This window comes from Bos grunniens, chromosome 4 (genome assembly GCF_055505025.1).
Source record: "Bos grunniens cultivar Pamir isolate PY7600 chromosome 4, Bosgru_T2T1.0, whole genome shotgun sequence".
NCBI classification, from domain to species: Eukaryota; Metazoa; Chordata; class Mammalia; order Artiodactyla; family Bovidae; genus Bos; species Bos grunniens.
The window spans coordinates 96568622-96591923 of record NC_141168.1 but is presented as its reverse complement, the minus strand read 5'-3'; the positions used below and the strand labels follow the sequence as shown (position 1 = coordinate 96591923).

General features: G+C 38.4%; 1 protein-coding gene across 4 annotated transcripts in view; it reads right to left on the bottom strand.

Moving 5' to 3' along the window:
- Positions 1-23302, bottom strand: part of AGMO (alkylglycerol monooxygenase) — a 438246-nt gene that overhangs the window by 161804 nt on the left and 253140 nt on the right. For all 4 annotated transcript variants that reach the window (XM_086397592.1, XM_086397590.1, XM_086397591.1 and 1 more), the window contains one exon: positions 21254-21359. In XM_086397592.1, the coding sequence (XP_086253718.1) occupies positions 21254-21359 (106 nt within the window). The remainder of the gene's footprint in view (positions 1-21253; positions 21360-23302) is intronic.

Genomic DNA, 23302 nt, shown 5'->3' with positions numbered 1-23302 from the left:
GGCTTAAAACTCAACATTCAAAAAACTAAGATCATGGCATCTGGTCCCATCACTTCATGGCAAATAGATGGGGAAACAATGGATACAGTGTCAGACTTTATATTTTGGGGCTCCAAAATCACTGCAGATGGTCACTGCAGCCATGAAATTAAAAGATGCTTACTCCTTGAAAGGAAAGTTATGACCAATCTAGATAGCATATTCAAAAGCAGAGACATTACTTTGCCAACAAAGGTTCGTCTAGTCAAGGCTATGGTTTTTCCAGTGGTCATGTATGGATGTGAGAGTTGGACTGTGATGAAAGCTGAGCGCCAAAGAATTGATGCTTTGAACTGTGGTGTTGGAGAAGACTCTTGAGAGTCCCTTGGACTGCAAGGAGATCCAACCAGTCCATCCTAAAGGAGATCAGTCCTGGGTGTTCACTGGAAGGACTGATGCTAAAGCTGAAACTCCAATACTTTGGCCACCTCATGTGAAGAGTTGACTCATTGGAAAAGACTCTGATGCTGGGAGGGATTGGGGTCAGGAGGAGAAGGGGACGACAGAGGATGAGATGGCTGGATGGCATCACAGACTCGATGAACATGAGTTTGTGTGAACTCTGGGAGTTGGTGATGGACAGGGAGGCCTGGCGTGCTGCGATTCATGGGGTTGCAAAGAGTTGGACACGACTGAGGGACTGAACTAAACCCTCCTATGCTGCCCGCTAGACCAAATTCCTTACAAATACCTAATTAAGTACTTGATTTTGGAAGAAATAATGTAAAATACAGTGTAAACTATTGAAAATTCATATTAGTTTTTAATTTGTATCAGGTAATTTCTGGATCCTTTATGTAAGCATAAAGAGAAGATAATTCCACTGAGAAAGCAAACAGGAATCACAAGCAAGGGTGTCAGGTGATAATCCTCCATCAGCTAGAGTGCTTTTCTCTGAGATTGAATGTCCAAATGGTTATTACCAGGTTTGTAGTCTTATCTGATCTCTTCAAGGAAGTCTTCTATTTGAAAGTTTTCTTCCTCCCTGAAGAGACTGTTTCTACTGTCAATGTGTTTACTACCAAATAGCTGGATTTTGCTCTTAGATTTGAACATATTGAGAAAAAGGTTGGAGAAGGCAATGGCACCCCACTCCAGTACTCTCGCCTGGAAAATCCCAGGGTTGGAGGAGCCTGGTAGGCTGCAGTCCATGGGGTCGCTAAGAGTCAGACATGACTGAGGGACTTCACTTTCACTTTTCACTTTCATGCATTGGAGAAGGAAATGGCAACCCACTCCAGTGTTCTTGCCTGGAGAATCCCAGGGACAGGGGAGCCTGGTGGGCTGCTGTCTATGGGGTTGCACAGAGTTGGACACGACTGAAGGGACTTAGCAGTAGCAGCAGTAGCAGAAAAAGGTGGGGAGAAGGCAATGGCACCCCACTCCAGAACCCTTGCCTGGAAAATCCCATGGATGGAGGAGCCTGGTGGGCTGCCGTCAATGTGGTCGCACAGAGTAGGACACGACTGAAGCGACTTAGCAGCAGCAGCAGAGAAAGGTGGCACATGGGACATTTCATCTCAGATAAAAGGAACTAACTAATGTCACCTTTTCCTTTCTGTAACAATTTGATCACAGGGAAGTAACTTTTAGAACACTGTTAAAGGCTACATATAGGATTTTTATTTTATTTTGCTCAATACAAGGAAGTTTGGCTTACCAATTACATGAAGAACACATGGAGGATATTGAGAAGGAACGAGGCATTGTTTTTGAAAGATGGTAATTAAGTTGTTCAGCCTTGTTTCGCTTTGATCTTGTTGTTGTTGATATGCTAATTTACCCAGGAAACTATTAGGCAAAATATAGGTATCTTTTTTACCTTCCTTACATTGTGTCATACACGTGACATTAGGTATTCTATGTAACTGTTTTTCAGCCTACTGAAGAACTAAAGTTATTCTATGAATATAATAAAATTGTATCATATTTTAGGTACACTTGATAATTTAGTCATTTAGTTCTACTAACTAATATATTTCAACCTAGAAACCACACTGTTGGTAGGCAGATGTCTGCACATGTGGAGAGAATTCTCATAAAATTCAAATTTAAACTTATCTTTATGGCCTTTAAATATGATGATACTATCAGAGAAATAGACATAAAATTCCTTCCACATACCCACCATCATTATATAAATAGAAACCACATTACTTTAAGAGGAAGTAACAGGTGCTTACAGTTCCATTTAACTACAGACTAGGTTGTTCTGCAGAGAAGGCAATGGCACCCCACTCCAGTACTCTTGCCTGGAAAATCCCATGGATGGAGGAGCCTGGTAGGCTGCAGTCCATGGGGTCTCTAAGAGTCGGACACGACTGAGTGACTTCACTTTCACTTTTCACTTTCGTGCATTGGAGAAGGAAATGGCAGCCCACTCCAGTGTTCTTGCCTGGAGAATCCCATGGACGGGGGAGCTTGGTGGGCTGCCATCAGTGGGGTTGCACAGAGTCGGACACGACTGAAGTGACTTAGCAGCAGCAGCAGCAAGTTTTTCTGGGAATTAAAATTCTGTATTTAATGGTGATTCTCTGAGAAAAATGAAATGGCAACCCATAGCACTATTGTTGCCTGGGAAATCCCATGAATGGAGGAACCTGGAGGGCTATATCCATAGGGTCGCAAAGAGTCGGACTTAACCTAGTAACTAAACTACCACCACCACCACCACCACCACCATCAGTTCAGTTCAGTTCAGTTGCTCAGTCTTGTCCGACTCTTTTCGACCCCATGAATCGCAGCACGCCAGGCCTCCCTGTCCATCACCAACTCTCAGAGTTCACCCAGACTCACGTCCACCGAGTCAGTGATGCCATCCAGCCATCTCATCCTCTGTCGTCCCCTTCTCCTCCTGCCCCCGATCCCTCCCAGCATCAGAGTCTTTTCCAATGAGTCAACTCTTCACATGAGGGGGCCAAAGTACCGGAGTTTCAGCTTTAGTATCATCCCTTCCAAAGAAATCCCAGGGCTGATCTCCTTCAGAATGGACTGGTTGGATCTCCTTGCAGTCCAAGGGTCTCTCAAGAGTCTTCTCCAATACCACAGTTCAAAAGCATTAATTCTTTGGCGCTTAGCCTTCTTCACAGTCCAACTCTCACATCCATACATGACCATAGGGAAAACCATAGTCTTGACTAGACAGACCTTTGTTGGCAAAGTAATGTCTCTGCTTTTGAATATGCTCTCTAGGTTGGTCATGACTTTCCTTCCAAGGAGTAAGCGTCTTTTAATTTCATGGCTGCACTCATCATCTGCAGTGATTTTGGAGCCCAAAAAAATAAAGTCTGACACGATTTCCACTGTTTCCCTATCTATTTCCCATGAAGTGATGGGGCCACCACCATAGAGGAAAACAAAAGTCTGACAGCATTTCTTAAAGGCATGATTGAAAATTTTAGTGCCTGAAATTTTTCTGCTTTTTAGACAGTGGGAGAAACAAAAGCAGGCTTCCAGGAAGCCTATCAAGGAAGGAAAAGGACTTGTGCCAGGTGATAATTTGGATACCCGTGTTACTATGCCTTTTAGTTTGGCTTTAGAAAAATCACTTCATTTTCATGCTCAAATAGCTGATGTGATTTAGTTAAACACATAAATAAAAAAAAGAAGCTGATCGTATCTTATCAAATAAGAACTAACAAAGACTTACCAAATGACTATATTTATAAAGGAAAAAGTTCTTATTGCAGTTTTGTTTATAAAATAATTTATATACACATATAGCTAGAGAGAAAAAGTATAGGCAAATGTATTACACTAACTCACCTTATATTCATAAGGTGGGTTCTGATTTCCGTTAACCTCGGCTATCTTTACTTTTCAAACAATTAATTTGTCAGAAGAAATAACAGATGTTCTTTTGCTATTACCTTCAGAAAGGAGATCCCCATCGCCAGAATTTATAATCATTTGGCACAATCTATTAAAGGAATGAAAAGATACCCCCTATAGGAGCTCCAGCTTGCTCATTGTGGATAAAACAAATATAAGATCCAAATTTAACTTCACTTTCAAAGGCATAGGAGTCGGTCTCCTAACGTGTCTTGCCTATTTTTAAAATTTTTATGATGGTAAATAAACCCTGGAAAATTCCTTCTTAGATTTTACCACCTGAAACTGCAGCTGTTGGCTGCCGCTATCAAAGCCTCACAACTCCAAACTCACGTGCAAACCTCATCAAGGGCAGACATTTCTAATTGATTCCAGAAGTATTTCTTTTGCTGAGATCAGGGGGCAAAGGAAGAATAATGAGCAGCTTTTTAGAGGGAATTGGGGGTTAGGGTGTTGAGGGGAGGGGGAGGGGAGTTTTTAAAATCTCAGGTTTGGCCAGAAATGCATAGCAATTTTACGGTCAGTTGGCAAGAGCATCTGGAACTAGGCATTCTGGCCTCATAGTTGATGGTAGTGAAACCAGCTCACAGGCAACAGCAAGCCCATAATGAGTCTCTGTCATGTTCTAGTGGAAACCATGTTGACATTCTGCCAAATATCCCTGCACCTTTTTCTTGGGGTCAGGATTCCCCTTAGAGCCCTCATCTAGTATATGAAATCCTGTTCACCCATGGATCTTATTTTAGCCATTTTTAAAGGCAATGCCAAAAGAAGACTAAAAATTAGAACTCATGTGTGTTTAATTCCTTGAATGCAGACAAGGCTTTATAACACAAGGCTGTGTTTGCTTTCATTGGCGGGGGGGTACATTTCAAAAGCAGCGGGCAATCTTGTTAGTGCATGGAGGGTGTTGGATGCTCAGGTCATAAATCATAGCACAGCGCATGGCACACTCAGGCTAGAGAAGGCAGAATTCGAGGCTCTTTGTTATTTCAAATGTATGACAGGTGATTATAAAAAGGGACGGGATTTCTTTTTTTTTCTATTTTTTCTTAATGCCAAGTCAAAAACCAAGGTGATGTGGAAATAATTTCTTATGAGTAAATGATGTTTACCTTAAGCTGCTGCTCGTAATTCACTATGCTGACATTGGTAGATTATGCCCACAAATAAGGCAGGTAAAAGGATAGCCATGAAAAATGTAGAATTATGTGACTCACCAGGACGGAAACTGGTTCCATGGAACCAGGGAGGGGCGATGCAAAATGCTAGACTTCTAACATTCCTATACTTCTGTTTTTATCTAAGCAATATGATTAAGAGAGATGGTATCAATTTTAGAAGTCACTCGGAATTCCAAAGTTTGTGATACGGAAAAAAATTCAACATATTTGCTCTTGTGGTTAATCTATTCTGGGCACTCCTATTTTCAAACAAGAAAAGTTAAGCAGGCAGAAAATCAAGACCAAGTAAAGACACAAAAACTATACAGAGAGAAATGCATTGTAAAATATAGTTTATAAAAAACAATATATTCTTAGATAAAATTCTCCTTGAAACACCTATGCTCTGATAATTTGAGTATAAGTTAACAGAAATATATAAAATTATTAATAACATTCTTCATAATATACATAATATTAAAAGATGGGTAAAAAGTGCTTGATGGTGAAAATGACCTTGAAGTTATAGTATTTGCAAAAGCAACCATACTTGTTAGATGTCCATGCTTATACTTTTTAAATAAAAGCCTAAGGGAAAAGGGACGGGCGGGTAAAATATAAGATATCTATACCTCTTAATTTTGGGGCTTCCCTGGTGGCTCAGATGGTAAAGTGTCTGCTTGCAATGTGGGACACCCAGTTTCAATTCCTGGGTCAGGAAGATCCCCTGGAGAAGGAAATGGCAACCCACTGCAGTATTCTTGCCTGGAGAATCCCATGGACAGAGGAGCCTGGTGAGCTACAGTCCACGGGCCGTGAAGAGTTGGATACGACTGAGCAACTTCACTTCAAAGGGGCCTCATATAAATCATCTTAATTAGTTTATTTTCACTTGCTACTTAGCCTGCTCTGCATTCAATGCATTAAATGTTTTTTAAATACTCTTATAAAACTGTAAATGAATGGACATGAGAGATACATATGCACTGTGAATGAGTTTACACACATAAAGCTCTCTGCACAGGACCTGCAGCAAAGTATTTGCTATTTGTGTGTCATAATATACCTTCAAATATGCATATCTTTAGATACTAAATATACAAGGAATATAAGGGAAAGTTAAAGAATAAAAACGTCAAAAGAAAGTGGCAGTAATACTTAATCTGAATTAGAGGTGAAGACAGAAAAATGGAAAAGTTTATTATCAGTTCAGTTCAGTCGGTCAGTTGTGTCTGACTCTTTGCAACCTCATGGACTGCAGCACGCCAGGCCTCCCTACCCATCACCAACTCCAGGAGCTTACTCAAACTCACGTCCATTGAGTCGGTGATGCCATCTAACCATCTCATCCTCTGTTGTCCCTTTTTCCTCCCACCTTCAATCTTTCCCAGCATCAGGGTCTTTTCAAGTGAGTCAGTTCTTCGCATCAGGTGGCCAAGGTATTGGAGTTTCAGCTTCAGCATCAGTCTTTCCAATGAATATTGAGGACTAATTTCCTTTAGGATGGACTGGTTGGATCTTCTTGCAATCCAAGGGACTCTCAAGAGTCTTCTCCAACATCACAGTTCAAAATCAACTCTTCAGCACTCAGCTTTCTTTATGGTCCAACTGTCACATCCATACGTGACTACTGGAAAAACCATAGCTTTGACTAGGTAGACCTTTGTTGGCAAATAATGTCTCTGCTGTCTAGGTTAGTCATAGCTTTTTTCCCAAGGAGCAAGCATCTTTTAATTTCATGGCAGCAGTCATCATCGGTAGTGATTTTGGAGCCCCCCAAAATAAAGTCTGTCACTGTTTCCATTGCTTCTCCATTTATTTGCCATGAAGTGATGGGACTGGATGCCATGATCTTAGTTTTTTGAATGTTGAGTTTTAAGCAACTTTTTGACTTTCTTCTTTCACTTTCATCAAGAGGCTCTTTAGTTCTTCGCTTTCTGCCGTAAGGGCGGTGTCATCTAACTGCATGCCTGAGGTTACTGCTATTTCTCCCGGCAATCTTGATTCCAGCTTGTGCTTCATCCAGCCCAGTGTTTCTCATGATGTACTCTGCATAGAAGTTAAATATGCAGGGTGACAATATACAGCCTTGGCGTATTCCTTTCCTGATTTGGAACCAGTCTGTTGTTCCATGTCCAGTTCTAACTGTTGCTTCCTGGCCTACATAGAGATTTCTCAGGAGGCAGGTCAGATGGTCTGGTATTCCCATCTCTTTAATAATTTTCCACAGTTTGTTGTGAACCACACAATCCAAGTTTATTATATGAACACACAAAAAAATCTAAAGGAAATTTGCTAATAATATCAATGTGTGTTTACTCTATTCTATTCTGTGGCTGTCACATATTTTCCTCAACATAAAACTCTCTAATGTCCTATAAAACATATTCTCTTATATGTCACATGTAAATAGTTTTCAAATTTCTTATTTCACAGAATACACAAGGTTTTACTTTCTGGAACTGTGATCTGGTTGGTGAAGCAGCTTACATTCACCTTCTGGATAAATAGCTAGTGGTGGTTTAATCACTAAGTTGTGTCCAACTCTTGGAACCCTCCAGGCTACTCTGTCCATAGGATTTTCCAGGCAACTATACTTGAGTGCATTGTCATTTCCTTCTCTAGGGGATCTTCCTGACCGAGGGATAGAACTCGGGTCTCCTGCACTGCAGGCAGATTCTTTACTGACTGAGCTACCAGGGAAGCTCAGAGATAAATAGCTACTGAACAGAAAGTAATGGCTAATACTTGCATTGTTTAATAGAAGCCGCATATTCTCTGTAACATAGCGTCATAGATACAGAAGCTTTCCAGTACATTTTAGCAGTTTTGCTATGATGTAAAGATTTTGAATTAATTTTAAGTTTGAGTACTGTCTCCTAAAATAGGATACAAGAAATTCTGATAGATGTATTTAAAACTTAGATAGGCAATAAACGTTGATAAATAAGTCATGCTTGTGGAATTAAAGTTCACATCATATGTTAGTTTTATATCTTTTCATAATTATAGATAAGATTCATATAGACTTATGCTAGTGGTCACAAGAAGAACTGTAGCTGGATATATTTAGCACTATGTGTGGGGAAAAAAGTATATGTTCATCTGAATTAGTAATAATGAATGATTTAGTAGTACCATCTTTATGTGTGGAGGTAGTATACAATTATATGGGCAACCAACTTCCGTATTGTTGCCTGGGGAATCCCATGGAGGGAGGAGCCTGGCAGACTACAGTCCGTGGGGTTGCAATGAGTTGGACACACCTTGAGTGACTTCACTTTCACTCTATGGAAATAAAATCCATCTGAGTTCAATACAGGGGCAGTGAGACAAACTACAAGCTAGGGAAAGCTTTTTAACAAATGTGATGAAGGAATGGTATCTTACATAGAATTTCTTAAAAGAAGAACTAAATAACAACTGAATAGGGAAATGGGTAATGACATACACGTGCATATCACTGGAAAAGAAAACATAAATAACCAATAAAGATGGAATAATGGCCATCCTCAGTAATAAGCAAGAGAATAGTAATTAGGAATATAATGAGAAATCATTTAATGTCCAAAATGAACAAAAGTTAAGATATCTGACAATTTCAGTTTTGGAGAGGGAATGTATACTCTTTCAGTGGTAAATTTTAAAATCACTTTGGAAAACAAATTTGCATTCCTTTAAGAATGTAATCAGGCTACATTTCCTATAATCCAGCAATTCCATATCCAGCTGTATAACCCTAGAGAAACTCTATATATTTCACATTCACTAGATGTGTGCATGGATTTTCCCTGTAGCATTGTAAAAGCTGGAAGCAAACACTGGAGAACAGATACTGGATATAGTTATATAACATGTATATAATCTACAACCACTGCAACTAAAAGGATACGTTTTACAAAGATGTTCAGTAAATTAAAGGAAATTGCAGGAAACTATGTATAATATGGTATCATTGTATTATACTCAAAAAGTTTTTAAATAAATTAAATATTCTTTAGTTAATAAATTCAAGAATATATGAAAAAATTGGGGTTGGTATAGAAACAACCATGGCAACGTAAACACACCGTACAGAACGATGGCAGCATGTGTGGGAGTGTGAACTAGAGCAGGATCACCCAGGTAGCAGGTCATGGTGTTAATAAGACCTCACTGGTATTGTAACGTTTAGTTTTAAGGTGGGTGGCTTTAATTTTATTGTCTTTTAAAAGCTACTTTATATGATTTAGTGTATAATAAATACTATATAATGGGGAAAGTTATGAGTTGATATGAATAAAATATTATTTAAAACAGAGCTATAATTCACAATTGCAAACTCTGTATAGTTGATAAAATATTTGAGGCTTGAATAATATTAAAATAGATTAGTCAAGACTGTATACTATGAATGTTCATAAGTCAGTGTGTGTGTGTATGCATGCGTGTTATTTTCCCCCTTAAATCAATAAGTTAAGTTTATGGTAGACTAGCATGTATTTCCAGAGAAGGCCATGGCACCCCCACTCCAGTACTCTTGCCTGGAAAATCCCATGGATGGAGGAGCCTGGTGGGCTGCAGTCCATAGGGTTGTTCAGAGTAGGACACGACTGAAGTGACTTAGCAGCAGCAGCAGCAGCATGTATTTCATAATTAAAAGTTGGGTGCAGTCTATTCTTTATATTCATTATAAGGCCAGGTGTATAGCTGAAAAAAAATCAACTAAGATGTCTTCAGACAAACATGTCTATGTCCTGTGATATACCAATCATCATTGTGAGATAAAGTTAAATAACATAAAACCCATGTGTGGTAGACTGGACAATGGCCATAAATCCACGCATACTCTTTTTTTTTTTTTTCATGAAGTTATTTCAATTTGATCTTTTTATTTTTTTAATTAATTTTATTTTATTTTTAAACTTTACATAATTGTATTAGTTTTGCCAAATATCAAAATGAATCCACCACAGGTATACATGTGTTCCCCATCCTGAACCCTCCTCCCTCCTCCCTCCCCATACCATCCCTCTGGGTCGTCCCAGTGCACCAGCCCCAAGCATCCAGTATCGTGCATTGAACCTGGACTGGCGTCTCATTTCATACATGATATTTTACATGTTTGACTATTCTTCTAATCAAGAGATGGAGTCTATTTTTCCAGTCCTTGAACAGTGACTGGCCTGGTGATGGTCTTTGACCAATGGAATATGGAAGGAATGACACTTTTTGAGTTTCAGAGCCTGGGCTCCAAGAAGTGTGGCAGATTCCATTGTCATGAACCTGAAACTGCCACGTTAAAAACCTGGTCTGGTTTACTGCAGAGTGAGAGGTCTCATGGAGTGAAAATAAAGGTGTTTCCACTAACAGCCAGAATGGTGCCCCCTCATGTAACACTTGTGTATGTCCAGCACAGCTGACCCCTAAGCTGCATATAATCTGATGAATGAGTTTACATTAAAGCAGCAGTGGAAATACCACAGAACTGTGAGAAATAATGAATCTTCATCATTTTAAGCCATTAAGTTTTGGGTTATTTTTTACATAGAAATAGATAACTTAAACACCAAAGAAGGTTGAATGTTACTTTAAAAAAAGAGAAGAAAGGGAGACCTATGGAATGTGATACCAAGAACTGCTAAGCCTCTCTTCACTTTCTGATGCATGTATTTTAATCAACCATTTGGATAACAAGGGACTTCTGACTACCTATGACTGGTCATTTGAAGTCACTCAAAATTCAGAATTCTATGTCAGGTGAAAATTCCAGCAACTTGCTCTCCTCCATTTTGGTGAGTAACAGCTATCAAGTAGGGAATGTCAGTGTCCACTGAATAGTTACTGAATCAATAAATAGGTATTAAAGAGTCTTGACTATATTGTCTTGACCATATTCTATTGGCCAGAAGCATCCATAAGTCTCACCCACGTTCTGGGGAGGGGAGTACACAGGCTGACAGCTCATAAACAGCAGTGGCAGGAATCATGGGGCCACTCAAGGTTCTGAGTGTCACAGTTAGAGAAGGTACACAGACAATAACAATACAGCATATATATATATATGCTGCTGCTAAGTCGCTTCAGTTGTGTCCGACTCTGTGTGACCCCATAGACGGCAGCCCACCAGGCTTCCCCGTCTCTGGGATTCTCCAGGCAAGAACACTGTGCGTGTTAATATTATACACATTTTTATATATATATATATTTCCACTACTTTCCTTGTTTTCTGAATTTTATAAATATATATATTTATAAAACATATATATATTTATAAAACATATATATATTTATAAAACATATATATATATATATGATAATAATAAATACTAAAGTGAAAAACAAGTCAGGAGCAGAGGAGGCAAAATTAGAAATTAATAACAAAAATGGTGCCCAAGGAATGCTGGTGGCATTTCAGTTCAGACCTGATATGAGGGGAAGGACAGGTGGACTCCTGGGAAAGAACAGGTAAAGGCAAAATCAAGAGCAAAGTTTCAAGACAGGGTAGAGTGAGCACATTCCTAGAGCACTGCACATGCCTGGAATTCAGCAAGCAAGAAGGCAAGTAGTGGAAATATTTTTGGAGGCTCCAAAATCACTGATGATGGTGACTGCAGCCATAAAATTAAAAGACACTTCCTCCTTAAAAGAAAAGCTATGACCAACCTAGACAGCATATTAAAAAGCAGAGACATTACTTTACCAACAAAGGTCCATCTAGTCAAAGCTATGGTTTTTCCAGCAGTCACGTATGGATGTGAGAGTTGGACTATAAATAAAGCTGAGTGACTAAGAAATTGATGCTTTTGAACTGTGGTGTTGGAGAAGACTCATGAGAGTCCCTTGGACTGCAGGGAGGTCCAAAATAGTCCATCCTAAAGGAAATCAGTCCTAAATATTCATTGGAAGGACTGATGCTGAAGCTGAAACTCCAATCCTTTGGCCACCTGATGCGAAGAACCGACTCATTGGAAAAGCCCTGATGCTGGGAACTATTGAAGTAAGGAGGAGAAGGGTACAAGAGAGGATGAGATGGTTGGATGGCATCACCAACACAATGGACATGAGTTTGAGTATGCTCCGGGAGTTGCTGATGGACAGGGAAGGCTGGCGTGCTGCAGTCCATGGGGTCGCAAAGAGTCGGACATGACTGAGCGACTGAACTGAACTGATCCTGGATGAGCCCAGCTGTAACAGGTGAAAGCCTTTAAAAAAGGGTCTGAGCCTTCCCTGAAGTGAGAGTTTCTCTGTGCAGCCTGATGAAGTAGACTGTCATGTGGAGGAAGCCCACATGGCCAAGACCCACAGGCGGCCTCGGGGACCTCAAGGGCAGCCTCCAGTGAAAAGCACCAGAAAGTGAGGTCCTAAGTCATACGAGTGCAAAGCAATGAATTCTGTCAACAAACTGAGAGAGCTGGAAGTGGATTTTTCCATAGTTAAATCGCAAGATGATAACATAATCTAGCCGACACCTGCAATGCAGCCTTTTGAGACCCAGAGCAGAGAGATGAGTATGAAGTTTAAACAGTGCCTGACCTCCCAATCTCTGGAAACTGTTAGACAGTGAATGTGTTTAGTATTAAGTGATTACATTTGTGGTAAGTTTTTCCAGAAATCAAAAATTAACACTACACTTATTAAAATCAAGCTCCACATAAACAAGGCTTTTGTTGTGCTTTGCCCAGCCCAGGCAATCAGTGAATACTGAATAAACGTTTCTTTTTGTCACTTAGAGCATTAGGCAAGCTGGTTCTGTCTTCTGCAAGGATTTATTTATCTAGGCTTTTGTTACTAGGCTCATCTCACCACTCAGATCGTTCATGGTCACCCCTGCTTCCAGATGTTTCCCTGTAATCTCCCTTCAGTCAGTCAAGTGCTCTTCACCTTCCCCTCTGCTTGTTCAAATCCTACCCACCTCTTGTGTGCATCTTCAGCAGATACAAATTTGTTTACAATTTAAAAATGATGGGGCTTCCCTGGTGGCTCAGATGGTAAAGGATCTGCTCCAGGTTCTGTCCCTGTGTCATAAATATCCTCTGGAGAAGACAATGGCTACCCAGTCCAATATTCTTGGAGAATTCCACGAACAAGGCTACAGTCCATGGGCTTGCAAAGAGTCGGACATGACTGAGCCAGTAACATTTTTACAGTGATATGCTTCCATCTTAATGATTTCAACAAAAAGTGTAAATCAGATTAAAAAAATTTTTGAGGTCTAAATTTATAGACATGGCATGTTCTTTTGGAATCAAAATACTGAAGAAGCTGAAGTTGAACAGTTCTATGAAGACCTACAAGATCTTTTAGAACTAACACCCAAAAAAGATGTCCTTTTCATTTTGGGGACTGGAATGCAAAACTAGGAAGTCAAAAAACACCTGGAGTAACAGGCAAATTTGGCCTTGGAATACGGAATGAAGCAGGGCAAAGACTAATAGAGTTCTGCCAAGAAAATGCACTGGTCATAACAAACACCCTCTTCCAACAACACAAGAGAAGACTCTATACATGGACATCACTGGATGGTCAACACCGAAATCAGATTGATTATATTCTTTGCAGCCAAAGATGGAGAAGATCTATACAGTCAGCAAAAACAAGACCAGGAGCTGACTGTGGCTCAGACCATGAACTCCTTATTGCCAAATTCAGACTTAAATTGAAGAAAGTAGGGAAAACCACTAGACCATTCAGGTATGACCTAAATCAAATCCCTTATTATTATACAGTGGAAGTGAGAAATACATTTAAGGGCCTAGATCTGAAGGATAGATTGCCTGATGAATTATGGAATGAGAGTCATGACATTGTACAGGAGACAGGGATCGAGACCATCCCCATGGAAAAGAAATGCAAAAAAGCAAAATGGTTGTCTGGGGAGGCCTTACAAAGAGCTGTGAAAAGAAGAGAAGTGAAAAGCAAAGGAGAAAAGGAAAGATATAATCATCTGAATGCAGAGTTCCAAAGAATAGCAAGAAGAGATAAGAAAGCCTTCTTCAGTGATCAATGCAAAGAAATAGAGGAAAACAACAGAATGGGAAAGACTAGAGATCTCTTCAAGAAAATCAGAGATACCAAAGGAAAATTTCATGCAAAGATGGGCTCGATAAAGGACAGAAATGGAGTGGACCTAACAGAAGCAGAAGATATTAAGAAGAGATGGCAAGAATACACAGAAGAACTGTACAAAACAGATCTTCATGACCAAGATAATCACGATGGTGTGATCACTCACCTAGAGCCAGACATCCTGGAATGTGAAGTCAAGTGGGCCTTAGAAAGCATCACTACGAACAAAGCTAGTGGAGGTGATGGAATTCCAGTTGAGCTATTCCAAATCCTGAAAGATGATGCTGTGAAAGTGCTGCACTCAATATGCCAGCAAATTTGGAAAACTCAGCAGTGGCCACAGGACTGGAAAAGGTCAGTTTTCATTCCAATCCCAAAGAAAGGCAATGCCAAAGAATGCTCAAACTACCGCACAATTGCACTCATCTCACACGCTAGTAAAGTAATGCTCAAAATTCTCCAAGCCAGGCTTCAGCAGTATGTGAACCGTGAACTTCCTAATGTTCAACCTGGTTTTAGAAAAGGCAGAGGAACCAGAGATCAAATTGCCAACATCTGCTGGATCATGGAAAAAGCAAGAGAGTTCCAGAAAAACATCTATTTCTGCTTTATTGACTATGCCAAAGCCTTTGACTGTGTGGATCACAATAAACTGTGGGAAATTCTGAAAGAGATGGGAATACCAGACCACCTGACCTGCCTCTTGAGAAATTTGTATGCAGGTCAGGAAGCAACAGTTAGAACTGGACATGGAACAACAGACTGGTTCCAAATAGGAAAAGGAGTACGTCAAGGCTGTATATTGTCACCGTGTTTATTTAACTTACATGCAGAGTACGTCATGAGAAATGCTGGACTGGAAGAAACACAAGCTGGAATCAAGATTGCCGGGAGAAATATCAATAACCTCAGAGATGCAGATGACACTACCCTTATGGCAGAAAGTGAAGAGGAACTCAAAAGCCTCCTGATGAAAGTGAAAGTGGAGAGTGAAAAAGTTGGCTTAAAGCTCAACATTCAGAAAACGAAGATCATGGCATCTGGTCCCATCACTTCATGGGAAATAGATGGGGAAACAGTGGAAACAGTGTCAGACTTTATTTTTCTGGGCTCCAAAATCACTGCAGATGGTGACTGCAGCCATGAAATTAAAAGATGCTTACTCCTTGGAAGGAAAGTTATGACCACCTAGATAGCATATTCAAAAGCAGAGACGTTACTTTGCCAACAAAGGTTCCTCTAGTCAAGGCTATGGTTTTTCCTGTGGTCATGTATGGATGTGAGAGTTGGACTGTGAAGAAGGCTGAGCACCGAAGAATTGATGCTTTTGAACTGTGGTGTTGGAGAAGACTCTTGAGAGTCCCTTGGACTGCAAGGAGATCCAACCAGTCCATTTCGAAGGAGATCAGCCCTGGGATTTCTTTGGAAGGAATGATGCTAAAGCTGAAACTCCAGTACTTTGACCACCTCATGCGAAGAGCTGACTCATTGGAAAAGACTCTGATGCTGGGAGGGATTGGGGGCAAGAGGAGAAGGGGACGACAGAGGATGAGATGGCTGGATGGCATCACTGACTCAGTGGACGTGAGTCTCAGGGAGTTGGGCTGGACAGGAAGGCCTGGCGTGCTGCGATTCATGGGGTCGCAAAGAGTCGGACACGACTGAGCGACTGATCTGATCTGAATAAGCAGATATTATCAGGTTCATGTTTTCATTGCTTTAAATAATCTAGTCCTCAAAATATTATTTTAAATGTATGTATGTGGTTTATATGTATATATAGATAAGTTATACAATTATTACTTACATGCCAGATATTATGGTAGTTTTACAGACTATCTTCTTACTCCTTTGAATATAAAAATCAACTTTCATATGTTTTTTATTCTCTTTTTTCATGGAGGGAACTAAGGTGTGGTTATTTTAGATAATCACTCAAGGTCATAAAACCAATTGGCAGAGCTGGAGCTTCGATTTGTGTGACTTCAATGTTTTTTTTTCCCAGTATTGTAAACTATCTCCTTAATAAAAAGTTACATGAAACAAAATATACATAGTATCAAAATATATGCAAACAAGTATTTCTCATTATCTTATATACCTATATACTTATCAAAATATCTACTCATCTTTCACTTTGCTATCTTCTCTTTAAGTGTCTGTAAGGTTAGACACCTTTAAACCTACTGATAAAATTTATCACAAGTCCACAGGTGATCTTAGACCTGAGTCAACAGAAAAAAAAAATGTGTGTGCTTATCTGAGTGGGGAATGAGGGATGAAAAGAATGAAGGGATTGCTTTCATGTCAAATATCGTATCCATAAAGCAGCAAGTTTTGAAGAAAATATTATGTGAGTCAGTCAAGATACTGACTGATCTATCCAAAGAGAAATGTACAAGGGCACAGACTCATCACTGCACAAACTAGACAGACAACTGTGTACTGGTATAGCAGTAAATTTTATTTATAAATACCAAGAGAACCACACCCTTACTTAATGTTCTGTGGATCCAAGCTAAAGAGGACAAAAACTTCCATAGGAAGTCACAGGATCAGATTCAAATTTTCCTTTGTATTTCTGACTTGTAATTACCTAAGAGCTCTTTTACAATCTAAGTGAAAAATAATTTAAGGTCAGTTCTCCAGTCTGTGCATGCTTGTGTACATGAGTTTTTAGCTGTAAGTGTGACCGGCAGTATGCCTGTTTAGTACAGAACTGTTGTCATGCACACCTATGAAATTTGGCTTACATAATAAAGCAATATAACAACCTGCCACCAGTCGTTGAGACAAATATAGAAGTCATAGAGCTACTAGCTGATGTTGCCAACATATACAACACTGATTTATAAAACAAAGAGAGGATTAATTACTTCAATGTCAGTTATTCTAGTGATAGATTCAAGGAAAATTGATGAGAACACTGTGTCCTTGTAGGATAATCATTCCTGTCACTCATTCCTAATTTATACTGAATGGAGTCACTGAAGCCATGCATTAGGTTTCTGTACAGTTTGTGTGTGCAAAGAACTGGTTTAGTAAAACTCTGATAAATTGCAAAGATGTACATAAATTTCTAAGATATAAAAGTGTGAGGAAAACACAAATTTCAAATTCACAGTTAAGAAATAAGAATTGCTAACTGTTTCTAATTTTTTGAACTTTAAAACAGATCGCCAGGTACAAAATGTTGATAACAAAATACTTGTGTAGTCTTTACCATCTAGTTATTGACCTCTAGTCACAGAAGACTTATTCAGGTTTAATCTTGGAAATTCAGTGGTTAAATATATATTTTAATGATGATACCAGTAGTGCAAATACTTTTTATAACAATAATAATAGCAATATGAATAATGATAACTAAAATGTATCAAGTGCTTCCTAATTCTCTGTGTCATTAAATTTGTCCACTGAGCCACATGGTGTAGATATCATTATTACACCACTTTAAGGACATGTTTTAGTGGCAAATCGCAGGCAATACCTGCTCTTGAAGAAGTGGCCAGGTGTGTGCCTTTCTGGAAATATTTTGCCATGGTTCTCCCTTCCTTGAATCATAAACCAAAGATAATTCAGGGGCAACTTTTTCACACTATGAGTCTTTTCAAAACACTTTGCAGTTAAATCTATAAGACCTTTTAGCTCTCCACATTTTTCAAGGTACTTTTGCTACATTGCATCTGAAATTTCATCTAAACCCCTTCAGATAGCTGAGTACTGCTGTCCATACACAGAAGAAAGCATTGCTCAGTGGTCAAGAGCTGTGGTGTCAGACTGCCTGCGTTGTATCCTGACTTCTTTGCGTACTACCTATGTGAATTCAGACAGTGAGTTAAGCTGTTACTCCATTTGCCATTATAAAAATAAATAATAGTTACTACATCATGAGTTTGATATGAGGACTAAATGGAATAATGCAAATATGCCGTTTAGAACATAGTATAAGTTCCATGCACATTAGTTCTCATTAAACCTATCTTACAGGTAAATGATCTGGGGCACAAAATCCAATGTCCAACAAAGTGAGTATCAAGCTAAGAACTCACAACCATAATTTTATGGTCAACATTGTTGCTTCTTCCAAACCCCATGTCAGTTGTTCCCAAACTTGATTTTGGATCTTGTGACAAGCAAAAGAATTATTTCAAGGGATCCTTAGGTTCATATAAAATAATAATAATAGCACCTAACATTAGCACGTTAAAAAGCAGAGACATTACTTTGCCAGCAAAGGTCCATCTAGTCAAAGCTACAGTTTTTCCAGTAGTCATGTACGCATGTGAGAGCTGGACTATAAAGAAAGCTGAGTGCTGAAGAACCGATGCTTTTGAACTCTGGTGTTGGAGAAGACTCTTGAGAGTCCCTTGGACTTCAAGGAGATCCTACCAGGAGATCCATCCTAAACGAAATCAGTCCTGAATATTCACTGGAAGGAATGATGCTGAAGCTAAAACTCCAGTACTTTGGCCACCTGATGTGAAAAACTGGCTCACTGGAAAAGACCCTGATGCTGCGAAAGATTGAGGGCAGGAGGAGAAGGGGATGACCAACGATGAGATGGTTGGATGGCATCACCAACACGATGGACATAAATTTGAGTAAACTCTAGGAGTTGGTGATGGACAAGGAGGCCTGGTGTGCTGCAGTCCATGGCATCGCAGAGTCAGACACGACTGAGTGACTGAACTGAACTGAGCTGAACGTTTATTAAGCATGTACTATGTGTTAAGCACTGTACTAAATTTCTTACATAGATTGTCACATTTAATTCTCAAAACCCTATTTGATAGACATTTAGTTTCTCCCTTTACAGATGAGGAAGTTAAGGCTAAGTATCTTTAAGTGATCAAGTAACTGTGCAGGGACACACACAGCCAGTAAGTTCCTGAGCCAGGAATCAAATTTAGACAATGTGGCTCAAGTCTTAACATTCACTTTCACCTACTGACTAACTTAAGTGAAGAGATAGCATTTCAACCCTAGATTTCATCCCAGTCAAAAGTTGGATCCTTCACCATCCCACCATCAAAAACCCCAGTGTTTTTGTAATCATATATTTTCACATTTACAACATGGATGACTTAAGAACCTACATTCTCTCATTGTTTTGGAGCATTTAAGATAAACTATCACAATATACCCAAGAGTAGGTTTATTAAGTGGAATTACTCTGCTTCATCCCTACAATTAGAATATCTTCCCTTCTACAGAATGTGAAAATGCTATGATTTTAGATTTTAAGGTTTTTTGGCATTTATATTTCTAAACTTCATTAAACATGTACAGTTTATGCTTTTTCATTTCAATTTTGGGTTGTAACCTCAAGAAACAAAATATATGTAGATGTATAAAGTTTATTTAACACCTATTTAAATACATAGATTAGATGATATCCAATATACCGATTCTAAGATTTAATGCTTAATCATTTTAATTCAGATACTTTTAGAAATAGAAATATATTTACATGGTTCAGAAAGTTTAAGGTACCAAAAATATTAACTTAATGAATAATCTTTCCTCTAGTCCTTTCTTCAAGCCACACAGTTCACTTTCCCACAGGCAACCATTTATTAGAATCTTGACTATATTTCTGGAAATATTTGCAAACATACACAAATATTTATATGCATTTACTCCCCTTCCTCATTTTTATACAATGAGCTTTGTATGGCAGCACGCTTCACATACTTCACAGACTCTCCTGTATCCTGTTTTATTCTTTCTTTTTTCTCTCTCCATTATATATATATGTATGTATATATATTTACACACACACACACACACACACACCTGTTGTTATTGTTGTTTAGTCGCTAAGTCATGTCCGACTCTGTGACCCCATGGACTGTAGCCCTCCAGGCTCCTCTGTCCATGGGATTTCCCAGGCAAGAATCCTGGAGTGGGTTGCCATTTTCTTCTCTATGGGATCTTCCTGACTCAGGGATCAAACCTGAATCTCTTGCACTGGAGACAGATTCTTTACTGCTGAGCCAGTAGGGAAGGCCATACATATGATGGAGCAAGCTCAAATATATATGTATTTTTAATAAATGCTCCATACTGTTATTAAAGACTTCCCTGTTTCCACTGCCAAATGTATATTCTTCATTATGTTAACCATAATTTTTAAGCAGTTTCCTATTAATGGCTTAAGAGGACATTAATGATTGTTAATGACTGTTTTCAGCATTCCATTACAAATGACTAATATTCCATATACATTAATTCACACACGTATATCATTTGTGTAGCATAAATTCCTAGGAGTGAAGTGTTGGATCAAAGGGTAAGAGTATTTGCAATTTGACACATATCACTGAATTCTCTTCCAAACAGTTGGTCCAAACTTTTAACTGTTACTCAGTTATGAAAGTGTCTACTTCAATTTTTCCATTAACATTGGAGAAAATGTTAGCATTTATGTTTCATGCTTAAATTAGGTTACACAACACACATTCCAGGGATGTTGGCAGGTTTCTTAGCACCAAAGTTAAATGATATAACCTTAAATTTAAAAGACTAAAACTTTGTCCATTAAAGCATTAGTGATAAAAGTAACATTTTAAACAGACACCTAAGATCTGAAGTCATAAATATGGATTCAAAGTTTCTATATAGTTCTTAGAAGACAAGTTTTATTCCTAAAAACACAAGGTCAAATTAAACATATTTTCAGTTGTAGAAAGATCTCAATGACATTAATGATATTATTTCTAAAGAATTTTTAATTTGCAGGTACTTGACAAAATGTCTCTCTTTTTTTTTTGGACAAAATATCTTAATCACAATTTTCACTTAAGAGCCTAAAAAAGAAAAGTTTCAAATGGCACAGTCTCTGCCAAGAACTTTTTTGTAAAAATCACTTTTACTACTTGTTGAGAAAAAACTATATGGCCTAATTTCTTTATAAACATCATGTGACGCAATTTGTCCAACCGCTTTATGAAGGTTAATGATATCAAGCCAAATTTAGAGAACAAAAAACTGAGACTCAACAATATTAACTAGCTTGAGGAACACAACAAGTAAGTACTGTAAGTCAATGGGTAAAAATCCCCCACATGTAACAGTCACAGAATAAACAGACAACATTGTTGAATGGATGAGTGAAATACGCAACCAATTTTTAATCCTGCCACAGCTATCTAAAGCAAACATCTTACCTCAAAAGCAAATGACGAAGAAGAGAGGCAAGGCTTCAGATGACCTGATCTACAGAGCATGAGGAACACCAAGCAACGGAAAGTTTCCAGAACAGCTGCCTTACGTCTGAAATAAAATGTCATTTACATGCATTACCTTTGAATGTTCTTTATTTTCCTGTTATATAATAAAATGTATTGGTTTATTAATATATTTATGTTCATAATTATAAATTGTTAATAATTCACTGATTATTTTAATAATTGATAAATTGTTATCATTTTCAAAAAACACCTAGTATTTTAATATATTTGAGGAGTATATACCTATGAAGCTGTTCGTAAACAGGCATTAAACTAAGACACAAAATGCGTCTTTTTAAAGAACATCTATTATTGATCAATGTATTACTTAGTTTGAGCATTGATGAATTGGGGTGAAACATTTTCAACTAATAAATAAAATATTCGACAACTAAATTTCTAGGGTTTAGAGAGTAGACTCCCCTCACTCATCCAGTATCTTAATACTTCATTCATTTAATAATTGACTTCTTAGGAGGGCTGATATAGTTAACTACTTTAAAATAATAGAATAAAATAAATGAATAATAGAATAAAATAAATAATAAATAATAATAAATAAAATAAATAATAGAATAAAATAAAATAATGAATACTTGAATAGTGAAATATCGGGAACATGATAATATGTTGTTAATTCTGATATTATAGGTAGCATGAATATAGATCTTTGTCAATAATTTTGTGATGACTGTTTTCTTTATAATACAGAATTCTTGAAACTCAAATTCTGACATACATAAAATAGGTATGTGTATTTAAAACAAAGTTGAGGGTCATATATAGGCATTTAAAAATTGCCTTATAATAGCAGTAGTGAACAGCTGCTTTATCAGATTCAAATAAGCTTCACAATGAATTCAACCAACATTTATTGTATAATTAAATATTTTCATAAAAGGCAAATGGTATTTTTATGATGGGTACATTTTCTAATAAAATATTATTGAACTAATATAATTATAATATAGCTATATTTTATTTAGTAATTTAGAATACAGTAGTATGATTTTTTCGGAGAAGGCACTGGCAACCCACTCCAGTACTCTCGCCTGGAGAATCCCATGGCTGGAGGAGCCTGGTAGGCTGCAGTCCATGGGGTTGTTAAGAGTTGGACACGACTGAACAACTTCACTCTCACTTTTCCCTTTCATGCATTGGAGAAGGAAATGGCAACCCACTCCAGTGTTCTTGCCTGGAGAATCCCAGGGACGGGGGAGCCTGAGGCTGCTGTCTATGGGGTCGCACAGAGTCGGGCACGACTGAAGCGACTTAGCAGCAGCAGTATGATTTTATGTATATGCAAAAAGTTAAGACATTTTTCCCTTTGTAAAATAATTTTGTATTATCACTGTAAACTATTTTCTAATTGATATTTGGGTAATTTTCAATGATAAAACAGAAAATAAAATTTCTATTTTAAAACAATTTATTTTTTACTAATTGTGTTCTATGGCCTTTTTTGAACTGTGGTGTTGGAGAAGATTCTTGAGAGTCCCTTGGACAGCAAGGAGATCCAACCAGTCCATTCTGAAGGAGATCAGCCCTGGGATTTCTTTGGAGGGAATGATGCTGAAGCTGAAACTCCAGTACTTTGGCCACCTCATGTGAAGAGTTGACTCATTGGAAAAGACTCTGATGCTGGGAGAGATTGGGGGCAGGAGGAGAAGGGGACGACAGAGGATGAGATGGCTGGATGGCATCACTGATTCGATGGACATGAGTCTGAGTGAACTCCGGGAGTTGGTGATGGACAGGGAGGCCTGGCGTGCTGCGATTCATGGGGTCACAAAGAGTCGGACACGACTGAGCGACTGAATTGAACTGAACTGAACTAATGGTCTTTTTTAAAATTTTAAATTTATTTATTTTAATTGGAGGCTAATTACTTTATAATATTGTATTCGTTTTGCCATATATCAACATGAATCCGCCACGGGTGTACATGTGTTCCCCACCCTGAACCCCCCTCCCACCTCCCTCCTC